Source organism: Oncorhynchus tshawytscha, linkage group LG11 (assembly GCF_018296145.1).
Source record: "Oncorhynchus tshawytscha isolate Ot180627B linkage group LG11, Otsh_v2.0, whole genome shotgun sequence".
NCBI lineage: Eukaryota > Metazoa > Chordata > Actinopteri > Salmoniformes > Salmonidae > Oncorhynchus > Oncorhynchus tshawytscha.
This window is the reverse complement of record NC_056439.1, coordinates 29,816,363-29,836,039: the sequence shown is the minus strand read 5'-3', so window position 1 is coordinate 29,836,039 and position 19,677 is coordinate 29,816,363. Positions and strand designations below refer to the sequence as shown.

The 19,677-nt window shown below is 42.8% G+C and overlaps 1 protein-coding gene across 1 annotated transcript in view; it reads left to right on the top strand.

Moving 5' to 3' along the window:
• Positions 1–19,677, top strand: part of syne2b (spectrin repeat containing, nuclear envelope 2b) — a 144,586-nt gene that overhangs the window by 80,364 nt on the left and 44,545 nt on the right. Inside the window, 16 exon segments of the mRNA XM_042330006.1 lie at positions 335–526; positions 3,165–3,368; positions 4,288–4,422; positions 4,574–4,689; positions 5,701–5,812; positions 5,945–6,079; positions 6,323–6,478; positions 6,656–6,850; positions 7,453–7,554; positions 7,897–8,016; positions 8,488–8,688; positions 8,884–9,057; positions 9,910–10,041; positions 18,317–18,510; positions 18,990–19,128; positions 19,244–19,459. Of these exon segments, the coding sequence (XP_042185940.1) occupies positions 335–526; positions 3,165–3,368; positions 4,288–4,422; positions 4,574–4,689; positions 5,701–5,812; positions 5,945–6,079; positions 6,323–6,478; positions 6,656–6,850; positions 7,453–7,554; positions 7,897–8,016; positions 8,488–8,688; positions 8,884–9,057; positions 9,910–10,041; positions 18,317–18,510; positions 18,990–19,128; positions 19,244–19,459 (2,523 nt within the window).

The following is a 19,677-nucleotide window of genomic DNA, read 5'->3' as shown; positions in this document are numbered from 1 at the left end:
GAGAAAAAGAAAGGGAGACAGACAGACAGATAGACAGAGAAAAAGAAAGAGACAGAGAAAGAGAGAGAGAGACAGAGAAATAGTGAGGAGAAAAAAGAGAGAAAAAGAAAGAGAATGGGGTGGTGTGTAGATTTTTAAGTGCCGAAATCCCCAGGACAGTCAGCTGTAGCCTGAGTACCCACCGGCCAGTGCCTGTCAGTTACTGTCAGTGTATACTAGTATTAGTTAAGAATGTCATCCACTCCCTCTCCTATCTGCTGTCCCTACTAGCCGATTGTGAGGGGGAGGTGATTGGTACAGGAGGAATCTCAGTGGCTGTGTGTCTGTGTCCCAGGCCCCAGGGGTGTTCCCAGCCCCAGCCTTGACTGGGGCCTGCCCCACTCTGGAGGTGCTTTATGCCTACAGTGAGCAGGCCACCCAGCTAGAGGTTTGGCTGGAGAGAGCCCAGCACACCCTTGGAGTGCTGGAGCGGGCCGCCACTGCCAGCATGCAGGACAGTGTGGAGCAGCAGCTCCTCACGTGCCAGGTAAGAACTGCAGTCGGGTGTCAAAGTTCAGCTCTGTGGAGGGCCTGCCGAGTGGGGCTTTATCCAGGAACTTCCCCAGGCATGGTAGTTAATAGCAAGGATATAAGAGACGCCTCAGTATCATAAACTTGTGTGTATTCGTCTTATCGGTTTGCTCATGCTTTTCTTTAGCACATGAGAGGGATTCGGTATCTACTTACAACCACAAATAGCGGCGTCATATTAATGATGTACATCACTGTCAGTCGTTCTGATGTCATTGCCAATCATCTGCTTTGACTATTAGGTTTATTTCCTTAACAACCTCTAATTTATTGACCTGCCTTGTCCATAGTTGAAAGTCTTTCTAAATCACCAGGGATCAAGGTTCATCAACAGTCATTTTCCTGCTTTTAGCTGCTTTGCCTACTGCTGCAGGTGGGAGTTGTTTTTTTTTCATTCAGTCTTTAGTAAACACCACCAGTTGTTGGATAGAAAGTGCTGCTGTCTCACAGGCAGATAGGTTAGTGTTTGAAATGAGGCAAGGTTGAACAAACAGTGAAGTCCAGCTAATGTGTTGCTGGTATTTGTCTTCAGGGTGCAGTGTATTTTCTAAAGGTGCTGGCCACATGGCCACGATCAGTTGTACTAGATAGGCTTTTGTCAAGTGCACTAACTGTTCTGATTTGCAGGGAATTACTCCAAATGGCTATTTGTAAATGGAATTAGTTAATAGTTTTACAGTCTCATTTCCTTGCATGACCTTAGACATGCTAAACAAAGACATGCAGCAATGAAGCATTAGTTATGATTGCTGTGGTGATGTGGGCAAATCATTGGAAAATCACTTGTAGGACCAGCCAGTTCTTACTTTTTTACATCAACAGTGTTCACAATATATTCTTAGCTATCACCATTTCAATCTAGAATAAACCTGGTACTATCCAGCCTGGATTCTCTGGGCATGTAATCTGATCCCAGCATTAAAGTTTCAGAGGGTAAACACATTCCTATAGCACGACAGATTTGAATGAAGGCTTTGTAGGCAAACAAAAACACAGCATCTCATAGGATCTAGCCTCATATTTAAATTGATCAACATCTTTAGAGAACCCTTGTACACCCTTTTTCCAGGAACCACCCTTTTCACGACCTCAATCCCAAATGGACTCTAACCCTAGCAGGTTGCCTTTCACATGGAGCCTTATGACTCCTAGCACCTGCCTCAGGTGCTGTAGGTCAGTCAAACCTGGTACACTCTGGCAGGTGATGTGGGTCAGTCAAACCTGGTACACTCTGGCAGGTGATGCAGGTCAGTCAAACCTGGTACACTCTGGCAGGTGATGCAGGTCAGTCAAACCTAGTACACTCTGGCAGGTGATGTGGGTCAGTCAAACCTGGTACACTCTGGCAGGTGATGTGGGTCAGTCAAACCTGGTACACTCTGGCAGGTGATGCAGGTCAGTCAAACCTGGTACACTCTGGCAGGTGATGCAGGTCAGTCAAACCTAGTACACTCTGGCAGGTGATGTGGGTCAGTCAAACCTGGTACACTCTGGCAGGTGATGTGGGTCAGTCAAACCTGGTACACTCTGGCAGCTGATGCAGGTCAGTCAAACCTGGTACACTCTGGCAGGTGATGCAGGTCAGTCAAACCTAGTACACTCTGGCAGGTGATGTGGGTCAGTCAAACCTGGTACACTCTGGCAGGTGATGCAGGTCAGTCAAACCTAGTACACTCTGGCAGGTGATGGAGGTCAGTCAAACCTAGGACACTCTGGCAGGTGATGCAGGTCAGTCAAACCTAGTACACTCTGGCAGGTGATGCAGGTCAGTCAAACCTAGTACACTGGCAGGTGATGCAGGTCAGTCAAACAGTACACTCTGGCAGGTGATGCAGGTCAGTCAAACAGTTCACTCTGGCAGGTGATGTGGGTCAGTCAAACCTGGTACACTCTGGCAGGTGATGTGGGTCAGTCAAACCTGGTACACTCTGGCAGGTGATATGGGTCAGCCAAACCTGGTACACTCTGGCAGGTGATGTGGGTCAGTCAAACCTGGTACACTCTGGCAGGTGATATGGGTCAGCCAAACCTGGTACACTCTGGCAGTTGATGTGGGTCAGTCAAACCTGGTACACTCTGGCAGGTGATGTGGGTCAGTCAAACCTGGTACACTCTGGCAGGTGATGTGGGTCAACCTATTAAAAGTGACACATTAAAGGAGCATCAGCAATTCTTGGAGGACAGCGGGAGTTGATCAAAAAAACATTATTTATTGATAAAACTGACATGTTTAATTCCTTAGCCTTCATCAGTGTTTTGCATGCACCCTGGTTGGAGAGCGAGCTAGCTGCAGGAAAATATACTGTATTCATAGTATGAGTCTGTACTGTATAGTGTATACCCAGTGTATAGTGTATACTCTATTCCCTAGATATAGTTGATCCATGGAGAGAGTCTGTGTGCTCAGGTTCACACCTTTAGGGGATTAACCAGTGTGAATGGGATTGTGCTCTACTTACTCTCCCAGGACACTGTGTTCTGATGACATTAGCACTCATGCTGCTGCAGGTGTCTCGGTCCACTTCCTTTTATTGTTCTTCGTGAGAATTAGGTACTAAAATGAGGCAATGTTGTGTGTGTGTGTGTGTGTGTAGGAGATGTTCCTGGAGATAGAGCAAAAGGTAGCCAGTCTGTCTGTCCTGGAGCAGCAGGAGGGCTCAGCAGGGTCCCACCAGGAGGCTGAGTTACTCTCCTCCAAACTGGAGCTGCTCAAGACCAGCCTGGTCACCTTCCAGCTGTTGTTGCAGGAGAGACAGAGCCATGAGCAGATGCACACCAGCACACATACAGAGGAGCAGGTACATCCAAACAGAGAGCCACGTGCATGGATGTGCACACATTAACACACATGCTGCACACACACATACACGCACACACACTCACTGAACTTCTGCAAAAGAGCTGTCTGCTGATGACACTGACAGTGGAGTAGGTGTTTTGTCTATTTGGTCATCTCTCCATGACAAGGTTACCAAGCTTCCAGATAAACAAACAGCTATTGTTAAAGTGAAATGTCAGGGCCTCCCGAGTGGTGCAGTAGGGCACTGCATCACAGCGTTAGCTGTGCCACCAGAGACTCTGGGACCGCGGCCAGGCTCTGTCGCAGCCTGCGACGCACAATTGGCCTAGCGCCATCCGGGTTAGGGAGGGTTTGGCCGGTAGGGATATCCTTGTCTCATCGCGCACCAGCGATTCCTGTGGCGGGCCGGACGCAGTGTGTGCTAACCAAGGTAGCCAGGTGCACGGTGTTTCCTCCGACACATTGGTGCGAATGGCTTCCGGGTTGGATGCGCGCTGTGTTAAGAAGCAGTGCGGCTTGGTTGGGTTGTGTTTCGGAGGACGCATGGCTTTCGACCTTCGTCTCTCCCGAGCCCGTACAGGAGTTGTAGCGATGAGACAAGATAGTAATTACTAACAATTGGATACCACGAAATTGGGGAGAAAATTGGATTTAAAAAATGTTTAAAGTGAAATGTCAAAGAGAGATCATTATCACTTCCTAATGCTTTAGTTCCTGTGGCAAGTTTTTATTTCAACAAGGGGTGTAAAACCCGCTTGTTGACGAAAACACAGAAACAAGCCTTGTAATGTTGATGAGTAATACATCCTGAGACTGGGCATTATGTTCCAAGTCACGACTGTGAATATTTTACTCAAACAACAGACATTTCTCCCTCTCTCTCTTGCCGTCTTCCTTCTTCTTTCCATCCTCTGAAGGTGCCATCACCGTCACCGTCATCACCCAGAAAGCTTCCTCTAGAGGGCAGACTGCAGCGTAGCGGCAGTGTCCAGGAGATTCTCTCTTCCTCCAAGAGCAAACTCTTTAGACAGACCAGCTTTCAACAGCAGAAGGTAAACTGTCCAAAACATGTCTGAACGGAGAGTGTGGCTGGCTATTTATTGGACTTTAATTGTATTGACAAATTCACATATGATGATGCCCAGTGAAGAATTATAAGTACAGTGTTTGCTAGTCGTTGCTGTTATTTTTGTCCCCATGCAGGAATTGGAGCAGGAGCTGAGTGAGCAGAGAGGCCTGACCAAGGCTATCGCCCAGCAGGGGAGTAGAGGTCGTCTCCACAGCCAGGCCCAAAAGGATCAACCTGAGCCATCCACACGGTACTGATTCCCTTAGAGTGCTCCAGTCTGTAGGCTTTGGAGCTAGAATAAATCTAGAACGATGCTATACACAATTTTTAGACAATCATCTTTTGATGGTGTTTTTTCCTTCACTCGGGAGAAGGGGATTGAGTAGTTGTGGTTGTCCACATTCTCTACAAATGTATACTCTATGCTTTTGTTCCATAATCATAATCATGTTCTTGAAATAGAATCAGCTCTTTCCCCAAATAATCATTTTACAATGTGATCTTTGCCATTGTCAGAGGAAAAAAACACAGCATGGCACAGAGAAGTAATAAGTTAGAAGTAATTACTTTGTTTGTCTATTACATTTTCATTTCTCTGTGCTTCTCTTCAGTGAGAGTGGGAGAGATTCATTTAGATGGACCTTCATTTCTTCTCAGAGACTAAAAATGTCAGCTATATAAAAATTATTATGATTGTGTTCTCAGTGAAGTTCTCCAAGGCTGTGTGTGGTTCTGACAACCATCTAACTGCACAACTTGGTATCAAAGCATTTCGTATTATTATGTACGTCAATCTCAAACACTCCATTTAGCATGATATGTTACGTTTTGTATGGTATGTATTAATTTGTGGATGTCCATCATCCATTTCGTATGATATGTTATGAATTACAATTCATATGTTATGTTACGAAATTTAAAAATGTATAATATGTCACAAATTTGCAAATGTACAATATGTTATGAATTTTAAAAACGTATGATATGTTACGTATTCCAATTCTACGTTGGCTAGGGGTTAAGGTTAGGAGTTAGAATAAAGGCTTAAGGTTAGGGTTAGGGGAAGGTTTAGCTAAAAGTATTAAGGTTAGGGTTAGGGGAAGGGATAGCTAACATGATAAGTAGCATCCGCCCATCCATCCACCCTGACCAACCAACCACCCGCCTTGCTTGTTTTTGTAACCATACCAAATGTAACATATCATACTCATGATCGGATTCCAGTCTATGAGACCAGGCTGAACTGCAACTCATTCCTTAGAGTTCCTGTTGAACCTGAAGGAGGGGGGGAGGCAGGGGTCCAAAGGAAGTGGACACACCTTCACAACCAGCTTCTGGCCTTGGAGCAGACTGCACAGCAAGGTCCTTCTGATGTAAGCAGCTCCCACTCTTAAATGACACACATTTTCAAGTGTGTAGTGTTCCACAGTGGGTATGTGTGTTTGTGTAAATGTGGAGTACAAATGGGGTCATACTGTACGTGAGTTCTTTCTTTCACTCTAAAGGGGACAGACTCATCTGTGAGTCAGAGCAATGGATCAGCCAGTAGTCTCATTGACTCCCACAGCATTCAGGACATACAGACACACATATGTCGGCTGCGGGAGCTGGGCCAGACTGCCAGTGAGGTGGTGACTCAGGTGAGGGAACTGATCTGTCGGTGTAGAATTCAAGTCAGTCTCAGGACATCATGGCTCATTAACATATCACCGTTTTCATGGAATTGGGAAAAGGTTGTCACCGGAGAAGAGATTCAATTCCATGTGAGAAAAATAGTCAGACAAAGTATTCTTTAAAATCATTCTTTTAGGGTTGTCACTTTCTCCATGTTGGTTTTAATGATCACTCTCTATATTTGATGTTTCTATGGCTTGTTTTTCTAGTCTGTGCCGGATGAGGAGGTTCATCAGAGGCTGGATGAGGGTCTGTTTGAGGTGCTATGTGGGGTGGGCCTATCTCTGTCCTCACTGACCCGGCTCCTGCAGTCCCCCTCAGGGAAGTCACATGAGGACACACAGCTCCAGCTGATGCAACTCGAGGTAGGGTCAACACTAAAGCACTCTCAATCCCCACCAAAGTACTTTAAACCATATGGTTTGGTTTTCATAACTATGTTTTATTTGATTCAAATTTGATGCGTGTTCAGTGCAGAGTTCAGTCAGTTGAATGAGACTATTGACTCTATGTGTGTCTATGTGTTTGATCTTTGTTCGCAGACTCTGGCAGCAGAGCTGGTGACCCTGGGTGGTGAGCTGACCTCCCAGGGGTCAGAGGTAATTGGTGTTTTGGGGTCAGGTGGAGGTCATCTGTGTGTGGATCACCTAGGTAAACTCCTGCCTGTGGTCCAGAGCGGTCTGGCTGCCAGAGAGAAGCAGCTGCAGGCCCAGCTGGAGAAGACAGGCCATCACCAGGTCAGAACCACCACTGCACTCCCTGTAGTTTATTTAAGGAATTAAGGGGGTGTGGTATATGGCCAATATACCACGGCTAAGGGCTGTTCTTATGCATGATGTAATGTGGAGTGCCTGGATATACAGCCCTTAGCCATGGTATATTGGCCATATGCCACAAACCCCCGAGGTGCCTTATTGTTATGATAAACTGGTTTCCAACATAATTAGAAGAGTAAACATAAGTGTTTTGTCATACCCGTGGTATACCATCTGATATAGCACAGCTTTCAGCCAATGAGCATTCAAGGCTCGAACCACCCAGTTATAATATAACATTTATAACAACAACTGGACTTCTGCATTACAGTTTCGGTACAGTGCACATCAGTATGTTGTATTACTATATGGTGGTAGATGTTTAGATTGTGTTTACTTGGTGGATAGGGATTTGAAATGATCTCTTAACTTAACATCGCCTTGTCTCACTTAAAACTGTACAGGTTGTAATGTTTTGACTTACCATAAGGATATGATATGTAACACAGCATCAAATATTGATTTGTTGTGCTATGCAGTAATTGTTTTGGTATCCTGTACTTTGTGTTGATCTAACTCAACAGACACTCTTAAAAGAGTTGCATGCAGCCCTTCTTGCTAATAAGTTGGCCGTACAACAAATGACTAACGAAGCTGTCCCTCAAGACACTTGCAAGCAGCTACAGGTACTGTAAACTCATTCATATGTAGTCATTAATAGTCATAAGTAAATCTATCCATGCTAGATAGTTACAGTTGGGTCTACTATAAATCCTTCTATGTGGATAGCTTACAGCTAAGTCATTAATCCATGTCCGACTTAAAGATGTTCTCATCTGGATGAACCATCCACAAACTGTCATTAAATGACCATGATATTTAGTGATCACCTTCGAAGGGGCAATATCCATTACAAAAAACAACAAAGCGGTCACCCCTCCACTGATTTGGTAAACATCTGATGGGTCTGAGGGATCAGCTGAGGGTGTGGGCTGTTTGACCTGTGTATTTGCATTGTGTGTGTTTAGGCTGTGGTGCAGGTCCAGGGAGAGCTGCAGCTTCAGTCCAGCCAGGTGTCCTCCCTGCAGGAGAGGGCAGAGAGACAGGGTCTGCCCTCCACACTCATAGAGGAGGCCTACAAGCTGGAGGTACAGTATAGTCCTGTATAACACCTACACCTGAACACATATGTACTGAACTACATGGACCATGCTGAGACTCCATGATATGACATTAGTCTATTATATTACCCAATGAAATAAGTCACCTCAGTTAAATTATTTAGAATAGAGCTGACCTTACTTTCAACCTCTCCCTCTTTTATTTATTTTTATTTGACTCAGAACTGCATTCCATTAAAACAAGGCCTTGCTCAATGGACTGCTGTCCGACTTATCTTTGGAACTACATTCCATTAAAACAAGGCCTTGCTCAATGGAATCGGAGTAATGAACACATTCAGTGGGAGTGATTGGTACCATACATTTGAATGCTGAAACCGTGACCCCATACATAATGATGAAGATATTAGTTCTGAGCGTGTGGTTACGTATGACCATGTGTGTTATCATGTAAACTTACTGCATGTGGATATCATACTGTTTATAATGTGTATTTAGGTTGTGCTGGAAAGTGTGTTGGGCTCTGTGGGCGCCAGACGTGAGGAGCTGAGGGCCAGTGTGGATCTCCAGCAGCAGTTTGAGAGGCTGCTACATGGCCTGGAAGTGCTGGTCACCCTGGGCTCAGAGCGTCTCTCACAGAGGCCTGGTCTGGAGCTCCACACCAGGACTGAGCTACAGGACTGCCTTAGCACACATTCGGTGAGCGCACACCATTCAGATCCTCCATTGTGTACTGATCCAATCAAGTGCGATTAGATAGCTACCTTGGATTCAGTTTTCATTCAGCCACCATAGAAACCAAGATATGGCTTCTTGTGTAATCGTTGGTATTGAAACAGCATGCATTGGTGCTATTGTTCCTTCTTCCTGCTATGGTTCTTATGGATTTGACAGAAGTTCTTCCAGTTCCTGGGGATCCACCTGGGGACCCTGCAGCACCTATCCACGAGAGTCGCAGAGAGCACCCTCCAGAGGTGGGAGGGAGGGATGAGGGGCCTCAGGGAGAGGGTGACCCAACTGCAGCAGCAGGCCCTGGAGAGAGGCACCAGGATGCAGTGGATATTACAGGTAGGCACCATAGAATTAGGAATTAGAATACTAGAATGGACATGAGCCTTCTTATGATGGGATAAAGGTCAGCCATTTTGGTCAGGGAGTGGGTCATCCAGGGTTTGTCTGTGCTATGATAAGATATTGTGTAAAATAATGAATTTGAAGAATTTATCTGTACTGTATTTTTGTTCGCTAGCTAGCCAGACAGTTTTAGAGGAATGATTCCATAAATGTTTAAAATGAACTGCCATTCAAACAATGCAGTCAATTCACAGCCATACACTGGCTGAAATCAGTTGATTTTATGACTTAGAAAAGTTGTAAATGCAACAAGTACTGATATTGTATCATATAATAGCATTCACACTTTCAAAACAATTAATCATTTAGACATGACATTTTATGGTCTGTTTACATATATTTCAGAGGCTATTTATAGAGACAATTGCTATAAAACCCCATATAAACTGTATTGATAAATGATATGACAATATTTTACATTGACAATAATTCTATAACACTATTTGTTATATAACACATACCTTACTTTTATTTTCCTGCACAAGTAAAATCCGGACTATCCTTCTACTGCCATTCATTCCAATTAGACTGGTTTGGATTTCTCCCTGACCGATATGGCTGCCATTTTCACCCCATTCTGGAACTTTGAAGGTTCATGACATAGTACCTCTAGTAATTGAGTAGGATTTCTATGGTAGACACAGCACAGGAAACATTGGCTTTGTTAAAGCTAGATATGGACTCATATTGAGGTGTGCTGGTGTGACTGTTTGAGATGGTGTATAGAAAAATGTGTGTTGTGTTATGTGCAGTTGTGTTAAATTGTTGTTGTTGGTTTGGTTGTAGATATGGACACAGTGGGAGGAGGAAAGTACCAGTCTGGACACCCTGCTTAGGGATATGGACGCTGGCCTGTCCAAGATGCACCTGGAGGAGGACTCAGTGGCACAGATTTGCGAGAAACTCTCTGTCTATCAGGTAGCCCTCCATGTGCTTTAACGTCTTATTAATATAAAATAAAACATAAAAAATGTGTTATTTATCAAAAGAATGAACGCTGATCACAGTTCAGTGGATTCTCTGTCCACTCTTTGAAAAAATGTGCTGTTTGGAACCTTTAAGGGTTCTTCGTCTGTCCCCATAGGAGAACCCTTTGATTAACCTTTTTGGGTCCAAGTAGAACCCTTTTGGGTTCCATGTAGAACCCTTTCTACAGAGGGTTCTACATGGACCCTAAAAGGGTTATATCTGGAACCAAAAATAATTCTACATGGAACCAAAAGGTTTCTCCTATGGGGAAAGCCGAAGAACCCTTTTTGTACATACTTTGTGTTGGTTGTGCACAAGTTTTTTTCCACTCATTTGGAACCCATAGGACATTCTATGTACCCGTGCCCGCTGCACTCTACCTCCAATTACGTTACTTAAATACAGAGCTGGCATTAATGGAAGCACTGGATGTTCTCTACCTTTGATGTCTTATCAGTCTATGTTCTTTTATTTTATTTGACACCATTTTTATGTGCTTTGTCTCCATCCAACCCCCCCACCCCCATGTTTTCCACCCCGGCTAGCAACACAGGTTGGTTGTCAGTCCCTACCCCCCCATATCTCTATCTTAGATCTATGGACCATACTTTTTACTGGCTAGCTCGAAATATAAGCTTTACAAAAGTTGTTTATATATATATTTTATTTATTTAACCAGGCAAGTCAGTTAAGAACAAATTCTTATTTTCAATGACGGCCTACACCGGCCAAACCCGGACGACACTGGGCCAATTGTGCGCCACCCTATGGAACTCCCAATCACAGCCAGTTGTGATACAGCCTAGAATCAAACTAGGGTGTCTGTAGTGACGCCTCAAGCACTGAGATGCAGTGCCTTAGACCGCTGTGCCACTCGGGAGCCCGAGATACTGTATTTATTAGTGCTGAGCAGTTAGTGCTTTTTGAGGTCGGTTCGGTTTCGGTTTGATTATTTAAAAAATTAGTTTGATTATTTCGGTTGAAATCTGTAACAAAACAGAATAAAACAATTAATACAAGTCTGATGATGGTAGTGACGGCCCATTACTGCTTATCACTTATTAACCATTATTTATTCACATTACTTTACTTGTTGTGTATATTACATTTGTATTATATGATGACTTTATCATTTCCTTCCATGTCATCATCGCATCTCTATAGAGCTGCTGCCAATGCTGCCTGACACCATCACTATTTTGTATTTCTTCAAAGTAAATAAGGAATACTTTTATGACTGATGAATAGCAACTACTGTATCAATCATTTTGATCATGTATTTTCAGGTAGAGATACCTCATGAAGCAACAGCTGCTCTCTATATCCCTTCACAATCTATATCCCCTCATGATATTCCCTCACACACATTGAGCTCACAGAAAAAATGGAACGAAATGGAATTCAAATAATTGCACCGATGTTTGTGAATTAGTTGTTTAAATACCCCAAAATAACAGCGATTTTGGGTTAAGAGCTCAGCACTATTATTTATAAATCTATCATTGGATGGTTCGGTAGTTGGGTTTCCCCGGAGAGTTGCCTGGAATGTGTATGTGTCTTTCAAATCTTGGAATGTTCTCAAACCATTACTGTCCATGATATCGGCAAGGTTACGGATTCCACATTTGGACCATTGGGGGGATGCAAAATGCTGCCCTCCAGATCGCAAGGCATTATTGTGAAATATTGGAGTATTGGCATGCCATTTTGATTCCCTCTTACATTGTTTTTCAGTTTTGCGCCAAATAGAAATTGTGTGAGCAATAATAGGACCAAAGCGTAGTTTGCATTGTTTAAGGGATCTATCAGTAAATGCCACCTCTTCCAGTCCAGTAGGAGACACCATATTTCTCTCTAAACTCAGCCAGGGGACGGAAGAATCATGTCTAAACCAATTTAGGATGGGATGAATGCTAGTGCCTGGAAATAAAATTAAAAGTTTGGTATGGATAGTCCTCCTACGTCTTCTCTCTACAAGTTTGTTAATTTTATCCGGGCTCGCTTACCTTGCCATATACATTTTGAAACCAAACTAAGAATTTTATCCCAATAGCCAGAAGGGGGAGACAAGGGAAGAATTGAACTACAGAAATTCAGCCATGGCAATATATTAATTTTGACAATAGATATTCTGCCGGTTAAACTACTTAGGTTGGATTTAATTAATTTGAGCATTCTGTTAAAGTTTCAGGCAAGGAAGGATATACATCTATTCCCAAATATTTAAAATGGGAAATGATTGGGATTCCATTAGTAGAGATGGAGTCCTCCATCAGGGTCTTGAGAGGCAGTAGGGAAGATTTGGTTCGATTTATTTTATAACTTGAGATGCTGAATTTGTCTATGATCTTCCAAGCTATTGGGAGGGATTGAGACACATTGTCTAGATAAAGTATGATATCGTCGGCATATAATGAAATTACGTGATCTGTAGAATTGAGCGATATTGGTGTAATTTCTATAAAATAAAATAAAAACAGAGGTGAGATGGGATCACCTTGCCTTCTTATTTCAGTTATTCCGAACAGAAAGGACTATCAACACATACTGAACAGCTCACGTTATAGACAGATGCATGCTACATGGCAGACCAATCCCGGCAATCCATTATCTCAGCCAATCATGGCTAGCTGGAAGTTTCCTGTCTTTTTTGTGACTAAACCATCTAGGCTCGTAAGCTAACAATTTTATTCATATTTATGGATGAAATACAAGTTTGTTATTAGGGCACATGAAAGTTCATCTGTTCCAGATGGCATTTCTGCCCAAAAAATGCATTTTGATAAAAAAATTATGATTACGTTCAAATGCCTCTCCGTCAAGTAGTGAAGTGCGACATACACCTAGTTTCCTGAAATGAGTCACATATGTAATAGACAATGGAGGTTATCTGAGGATAATTGTTTTTTAACAAACCCCCTTTGATCCGGATGTACCAAGTTGGGTAAGTAAGTTTTGAGACAGGATGACAGAATAAAAAATAAAAAAGTTTAATATATGTATTTTCAAAGATAGAGGTAGATAGTGAGAGCACTGGGTGGCGTCCTTACCCTTTTTTAATAAAAGCATAATTAGTGCCGTATTTACATCCCTTCAAAATGAACCTTTGTGGACAGCTGTATTCATCTTTTTAAGTAACAATGGAGCTAATTGGTTCCTTTTTTCATGTTATCCAGTGCCCTTTTGAGTTCACGGAGAGAGATTTGGGCTACCAGCAAGCCGGCTTCCTCAGTTGAGAGAAGGGGAGTTCTTATAACTGCTAAAAAAGGCTTTAACTGGCTTGGTGTGGATTTACAATGAGGTGTACAATTCTTTATAGAAATGGGAGAATCTTTGGTTGATTCATTTGGGTTCTGAAAGTAATTAACCTGATTCAGATTCAATAGTTGCAATATCCACTAATTCATTCATTACTGAGAAGCTTGGAAATAATCGTTGTGTCTAAGTCGATGGATGGCAAATTCTGCTCCCTTTCTTATCATTATATTTAGTTCTGTCTTGATGATAGTAGTCACTACCTAGTCTGAAAAAGAGAGAACGCTCTAACGTTGTTAGCAACTTTTCAAATTCTGATATTTTCTTGAGTTGTGATTTATTCAGCCCAGATGCAAATGCAGTTGCATAGTTTTTTTTACAAAACCTTTAATGGCGTCCCATAAAATCCGAGGATCGTCGACGGAATTTTTAAAACTCATTATGAATTCATTCACTTCAGTTTCAAACTGTTTACAGAAAGTAGGATTTTATAGTAAGGAGCTACTGCCTTTAAAAAGCAACAAAACCCTTTGAAAACGGCCTATGTGGCATCGATATGAGTCAGAAACTGTTATTCTAGTGTCAAAATTGACTACAAAGTGTAAATAGGACAATTTTGGTTATAAAGTGAAGTTTGAAACCGGCAAATGAAGGTTGGGTTTTTGATTTCACGGTGTCCATTTGCCCACTAACATGGGGTGAACAGCTGTGGTGATTGCTCTCTATCCAATAGCATAGACAGTGAGACAAATCTGCCCAGCAGCTCCTACTTTATTTACATAAGACAACACATTTTCTTCCTTGAGAAATACTGCACTACTAATCTTAGTTAAATATAAAATTGTGCAACTAAAACATCCTTGGCAAAACGTCAAAATGAATTACAGATTTCTTGAGTTATCATAGATTCATTCTGGGGATTTTGAGGAAATGAAATAGGCTTCAGTGTTTTATGGGGGACAAACACAGAATTGGTCAGGAATCACACCTCCAAGACGGATTGAAATTTCGTTTTTATAATGAGAAACAGAAAAACACATGTGCCATTTACCCACCCATAACACATGTAAGGGTGGGTAATGAAGAAAAAAGAATGTCAATTAAAACAGAAATAAGGTATGACAGATATGGAAGCCTAATGCCCAAACAGTCAAAAATAGGATAGCTGTAGGATCCATATATTGTCCATTGATCATTAATTGGCATGGTGTCATCATTGTGTAAATGTCCTGGACTATAGGCAATATAATTATAACAAGTTCAATGCTCATAAATAATAGTACTATTGTTCCTTGTACCCAAACATGAGGGGTGTTCTTATCACTGTCTTATGCTGAGGGCAGCATCATAGCCATAGGCTGCGTGATTGTGCATGGATAGCATACCTGAATAATGAGCCAGTCATAGGGTTCTATCTGTCGGCGTATCCCCTTCTGTGTTGGATTTGAGGTGCTTCTCCAAGAAGTCTTGAGCCTTCCTGGCAGTGGAAAACGTGTGTATTGTGTTGTGGAAGATCCAAATTAATTTTTGCTAGGTGGATGAGGTTTTGCCTAAGTAGCTGGGATCTCACCTCGTTGTAGGTTTCACTCTGTTTAAGCAGTTCGGCACTCAGGTCAGGTCAGTATATGCTGATCATTTTCCCTGCATAGGTCAGACCCCCAGATTCTGCTGTAAAGGCATATAATTAGCCTCTTGACTTGACCCGAACAGTTTATAGAAAAGATTGTTCCTGAAGGAAGCTCCATACCAGTTTCAAGTCTTCTGACCCGCACATGGAATTTACAGGAATGATTTTTGCGTGATTTAGAGTGATTTATTTTTTAGGAGTTTGATTATCCCTTCCAACTTAGCATGCGCTGTTTCCAGGTCATGGAGCCGCACCTCTGTCGCATTGGCTGTCTTCTCCAGACCTTCTGCTTTGGTTGAATAGGTATCCACTTTAGCAGTGAGCACTGCCAATGATTCATTTACCAGTTTGAATTGTAAGTCCAGGGCAGAAGAAATCTCTTCACAAACAATCCCTCGTATAGTAGCATCCAACTCTTTCTGCTGGCTATTGTTGAGAGCCTCCATGTTCCCACAGTTGAATTGTGGACAGACAAATTCTAGATGCTGGAGCCTAATAAACCTGCACGTTATTTCTTGTCACACAATGAACGTCCCACACCTTAACATGATGTTTAGTATTGACAAGTTTGAGAAAATAAGTCTGTTAATTCATAGTAATTTGCAAAAGAAGTAGATGGATTTTCAGCTCAGAGTACAGTTGAAGTCAGAAATGTACATACACCTTAGTCAAATACATTTAAACTCAGTTTTTCACAAATCCAGATTTTAATCCTAGTAAAAATTCCCAGTCTTAGGTCAGTTAGGATCACCACTTTATTTTAAGAATGTGAAATGTCAGAATAATAGTCGAGAAAATGATTTATTTCAGATTTTATTTCTTTCATCACATTCCCAGTGGGTCAGAAGTTTACATACAAATCAAATCAAATTTATTTATATAGCCCTTCGTACATCAGCTGATATCTCAAAGTGCTGTACAGAAACCCAGCCTAAAACCCCAAACAGCAAGCAATGCAGGTGTAGAAGCACGGTGGCTAGGAAAAACAACCTAGAAAGGCCAAAACCTAGGAAGAAACCTAGAGAGGAACCAGGCTATGTGGGGTGGCCAGTCCTCTTCTGGCTGTGCCGGGTGGAGATTATAACAGAACATGGCCAAGATGTTCAAATGTTCATAAATGACCAGCATGGTCGAATAATAATAAGGCAGAACAGTTGAAACTGGAGCAGCAGCACAGTCAGGTGGAAGTTGAAACTGGAGCAGCAGCATGGCCAGGTGGACTGGGGACAGCAAGGAGTCATCATGTCAGGTAGTCCTGGGGCATGGTCCTAGGGCTCAGGTCAGTTGAAACTGGAACAGCAGCATGGCCAGGTGGACTGGGGACAGCAAGGAGTCATCATGTCAGGTAGTCCTGGAGCTCAGGTCCTAGGGCTCGGGTCCTCCGAGAGAGAGAAAGAAAGAGAGAAGGAGAGAATTAGAGAACGCACACTTAGATTCACACAGGACACTGAATAGGACAGGAGAAGTACTCCAGATATAACAAACTGACCCCAGCCCCCCGACACATAAACTACTGCAGCATAAATACTGGAGGCTGAGACAGGAGGGGTCAGGAGACACTGTGGCCCCATCCGAGGTCACCCCCGGACAGGGCCAAACAGGAAGGATATAACCCCAAATACACTCAATTAGTATTTGGTAGCATTGCCTTTAAATTGTTTAACTTGGGTCAAACATTTCGGGTAGCCTTCCACAAGCTTCCTACAATAAGTTGGGTGAATTTTGGCCCATTCCTCCTGACAGAGCTGGTGTAACTGAGTCAGGTTTGTATGCCTCCTTGCTCACACACACTTTTTCAGTTCTGCCCACAAATGTTCTATAGGATTGAGGTCAGGGTTTGTGATGGCCACTCCAATGCCTTGACTTTGTTGTTCTTAAGCCATTTTGCCACAACTTTGGAAGTATGCTTGAGGTCAATGTCCATTTGGAAGACCCATTTGCGACCAAGTTTTAACTTCCTGACTGATGTCTTGAGATGTTGCTTCAATATATCCACATAATTTTCTCTCCTCATGATGCCATCTATTTTATGAAGTGCACCAGTCCCTCCTGCAGCAAAGCACCCCCACAACATGATGCTGCCACCTCCGTGCTTCACAGTTGGGATGGTGTTCTTCGGCTTGCAAGCGTCACCCTTTTTCCTCCAAACATAACAATGGTCATAATGGCCAAACAGTTCTATTTTTGTTTCATCAGGCCAGAGGACATTTCTCCAAAAAGCACTATCTTTGTCCCCATGTGCAGTTTCAACCGTGGTCTGGCTTTTTTATTGTGGTTTTGGAGCAGTGGCTTCTTCCTTGCTGAGCGGCCTTTCAGGTTATGTCGATATAGTACTCGTTTTACTGTGGATATAGATACTTTTGTACCTGTTTCCACCTTCACAAGGTCCTTTGTTGTTGTTCTGGGATTGATTTGCACTGTTCGCACAAAAGTACATTCATCTCTAGGAGACAGAATGCGTCTCCTTCCTGAGCGGTATGACTGCTGCGTGTTCCCCTGGTGTTTATACTTGCGTACTATTGTTTGTACAGATGAACGTGGTACCTTCAGGCGTTTGGAAATTGCTCCCAAGGATGAACCAGACTTGTGGAGGTCTACAATTTTTTTCTGAGGTCTTGGCTGATTTCTTTAGATTTTTCCCATGATGTCAAGCAAAGAGGCACTGAGTTTGAAGGTAGTCCTTGAAATACATCCACAGGTACACCTCCAATTGACTCAAATGATGTCAATTAGCCTATCAGAAGCTTCTAAAGCCATGACATAATTTTCTGGAATTTTCCAAGCTGTTTAAAGGCACAGTCAACTTCGTGTATGTAAATTTCTGACCCACTGGAATTGTGATACAGTGAATTATAATTGAAATAATCTGTCTGTAAACAATTGTTGGAAAAATTACTTGTGTCATGCACACAGTAGATGTCCTAACCGACTTGCCAAAACTATAGTTTGTTAACAAGAAATTTGTGGAATGATTGAAAAACAAGTTTTAATGACTCCAACCTTAATTTATGTAAACTTCCAACTTCGACTGTATATTCTAAGCCTAGCAGTCATTTTCCATTATTTCTCCCCCAGCCAGCTCCATGGCTATATCTGGTTCTGCTACTTTTTCTTCTCAATCATCAGAGTGTTGCACCTCGTCCAGAAGCCCTTCTTGTGATGTTCTATTAGAACTATAAGTGTTTTCCTCATTCACAGCCTGGTTCTGAGGAGCTGGGGCTGGGGCCATGTGTGAGAGATGGGGTTTTATAGTGTGTTACAGTAGAGATGGGATGTGGGATATGATGCGGCGTATAGGCTTATGTTGAAGAGACTGATGATTAGGTTCTCTCTCTTGGGCAGAAAATGAGAGCAGTCCTGGATGAGAGTGGGGCAAAGTTCAGCCGGATGCAGGAGCAGGGGAGGTGGCTGAAGGAGGCGGGTTGCCAAGGGGTGGGTGTGTTTGGGTGTGGCCTGGAGGCTCGCTGGACCACCTTTCACTTCAGGCTGGAGCAACAACGAATCAGCACAGATAGGAACAGGAAACTGTGGATCAGGTGAGGACTTTGATACAGTGCTTTAGAGATGAGATATGAAACTTCATAATTGCATTTGGCAAGTTTTCAGCTTTGACATTTTGCAACCACTTGGGATAGTGGTGTTGCATTTACTTGTTAAATGCCAATGCAATCAAAAATTGGATTTTCCTGTGGTTCATACTGTATTTCCACACTATGAGGTTGGAATAATATGTGAATTTGTGCAAATTATGATAATGCCCTTTTAGTGTATAGCAGTTTTCACCTACCCACTCAGACCACTCCCAGGCAGTCCTAGCAAAATTATTGCTTGAGAAATTGCTCTTGGCTAAGAAGCTATATATATAAATACATGTCTTACCATTTTAATATAAAACAATCACAGTAAGGTACCTAATTGTTACCCAGAAATGTTATATAGAGATGAAAACGTCAGAATTGAACCTTTAAACCAAAATCAGAAGTTGAGAAGAATGACCCTAATCTCACCACTGCAGGTTTTCCCGTGACTTTGTGGCACTGAGCAAGTGGATTGGTGGGGCCAGAGAACACATCAACAGTTGGATCACTTTCACTCTCACAGCCAATCAGGAGCAAGAGCTGAAACCCATTCACTCCCACCTGAACCAGTATATGGTAAATCCAGAATCTTATATGGACAGTTTTTTCCAGTCAAGTCAACGCCTGTGAGAACATGTTGGGGTGAATGACCCTCTGGTGAATATGACCATGTCTGTTGTCATGTTTGTAGGACTTCACCAAAGAGCTGGAGGTTAGGTCGGCTCTGAAGGCCTCAGTGATCACCACTGGAACACAGCTACTGCAGCTGAGAGAGGCAGAGACGGCGCCAGAGCCCCAGTCTGCTGCGCCAGAGCCTTGCTCTGTACAGACCCAGCTCAGACAGATAGAGCAGGACTGGGCTGGCATTCTGTCTGATATACCTGCTGTGCAGCAGACTCTGCATCAGGTGAGTGGGTCATACACTGAGTGTACAAAACATTAGGAACACCTGCTCTTTCCATGACATAGACTGACCAGGTGAATCCAGGTGAAAGCAATTATCCCTTATTGATGTCACTTGTTAAATTCATTTCAATCAATGTAGATAAAGGGGATGAGACAGGTTAAAGAATAATTTTTAAGCCTTGAGACAATTGAGACATGGATTGTGTATGTGTGCCAATC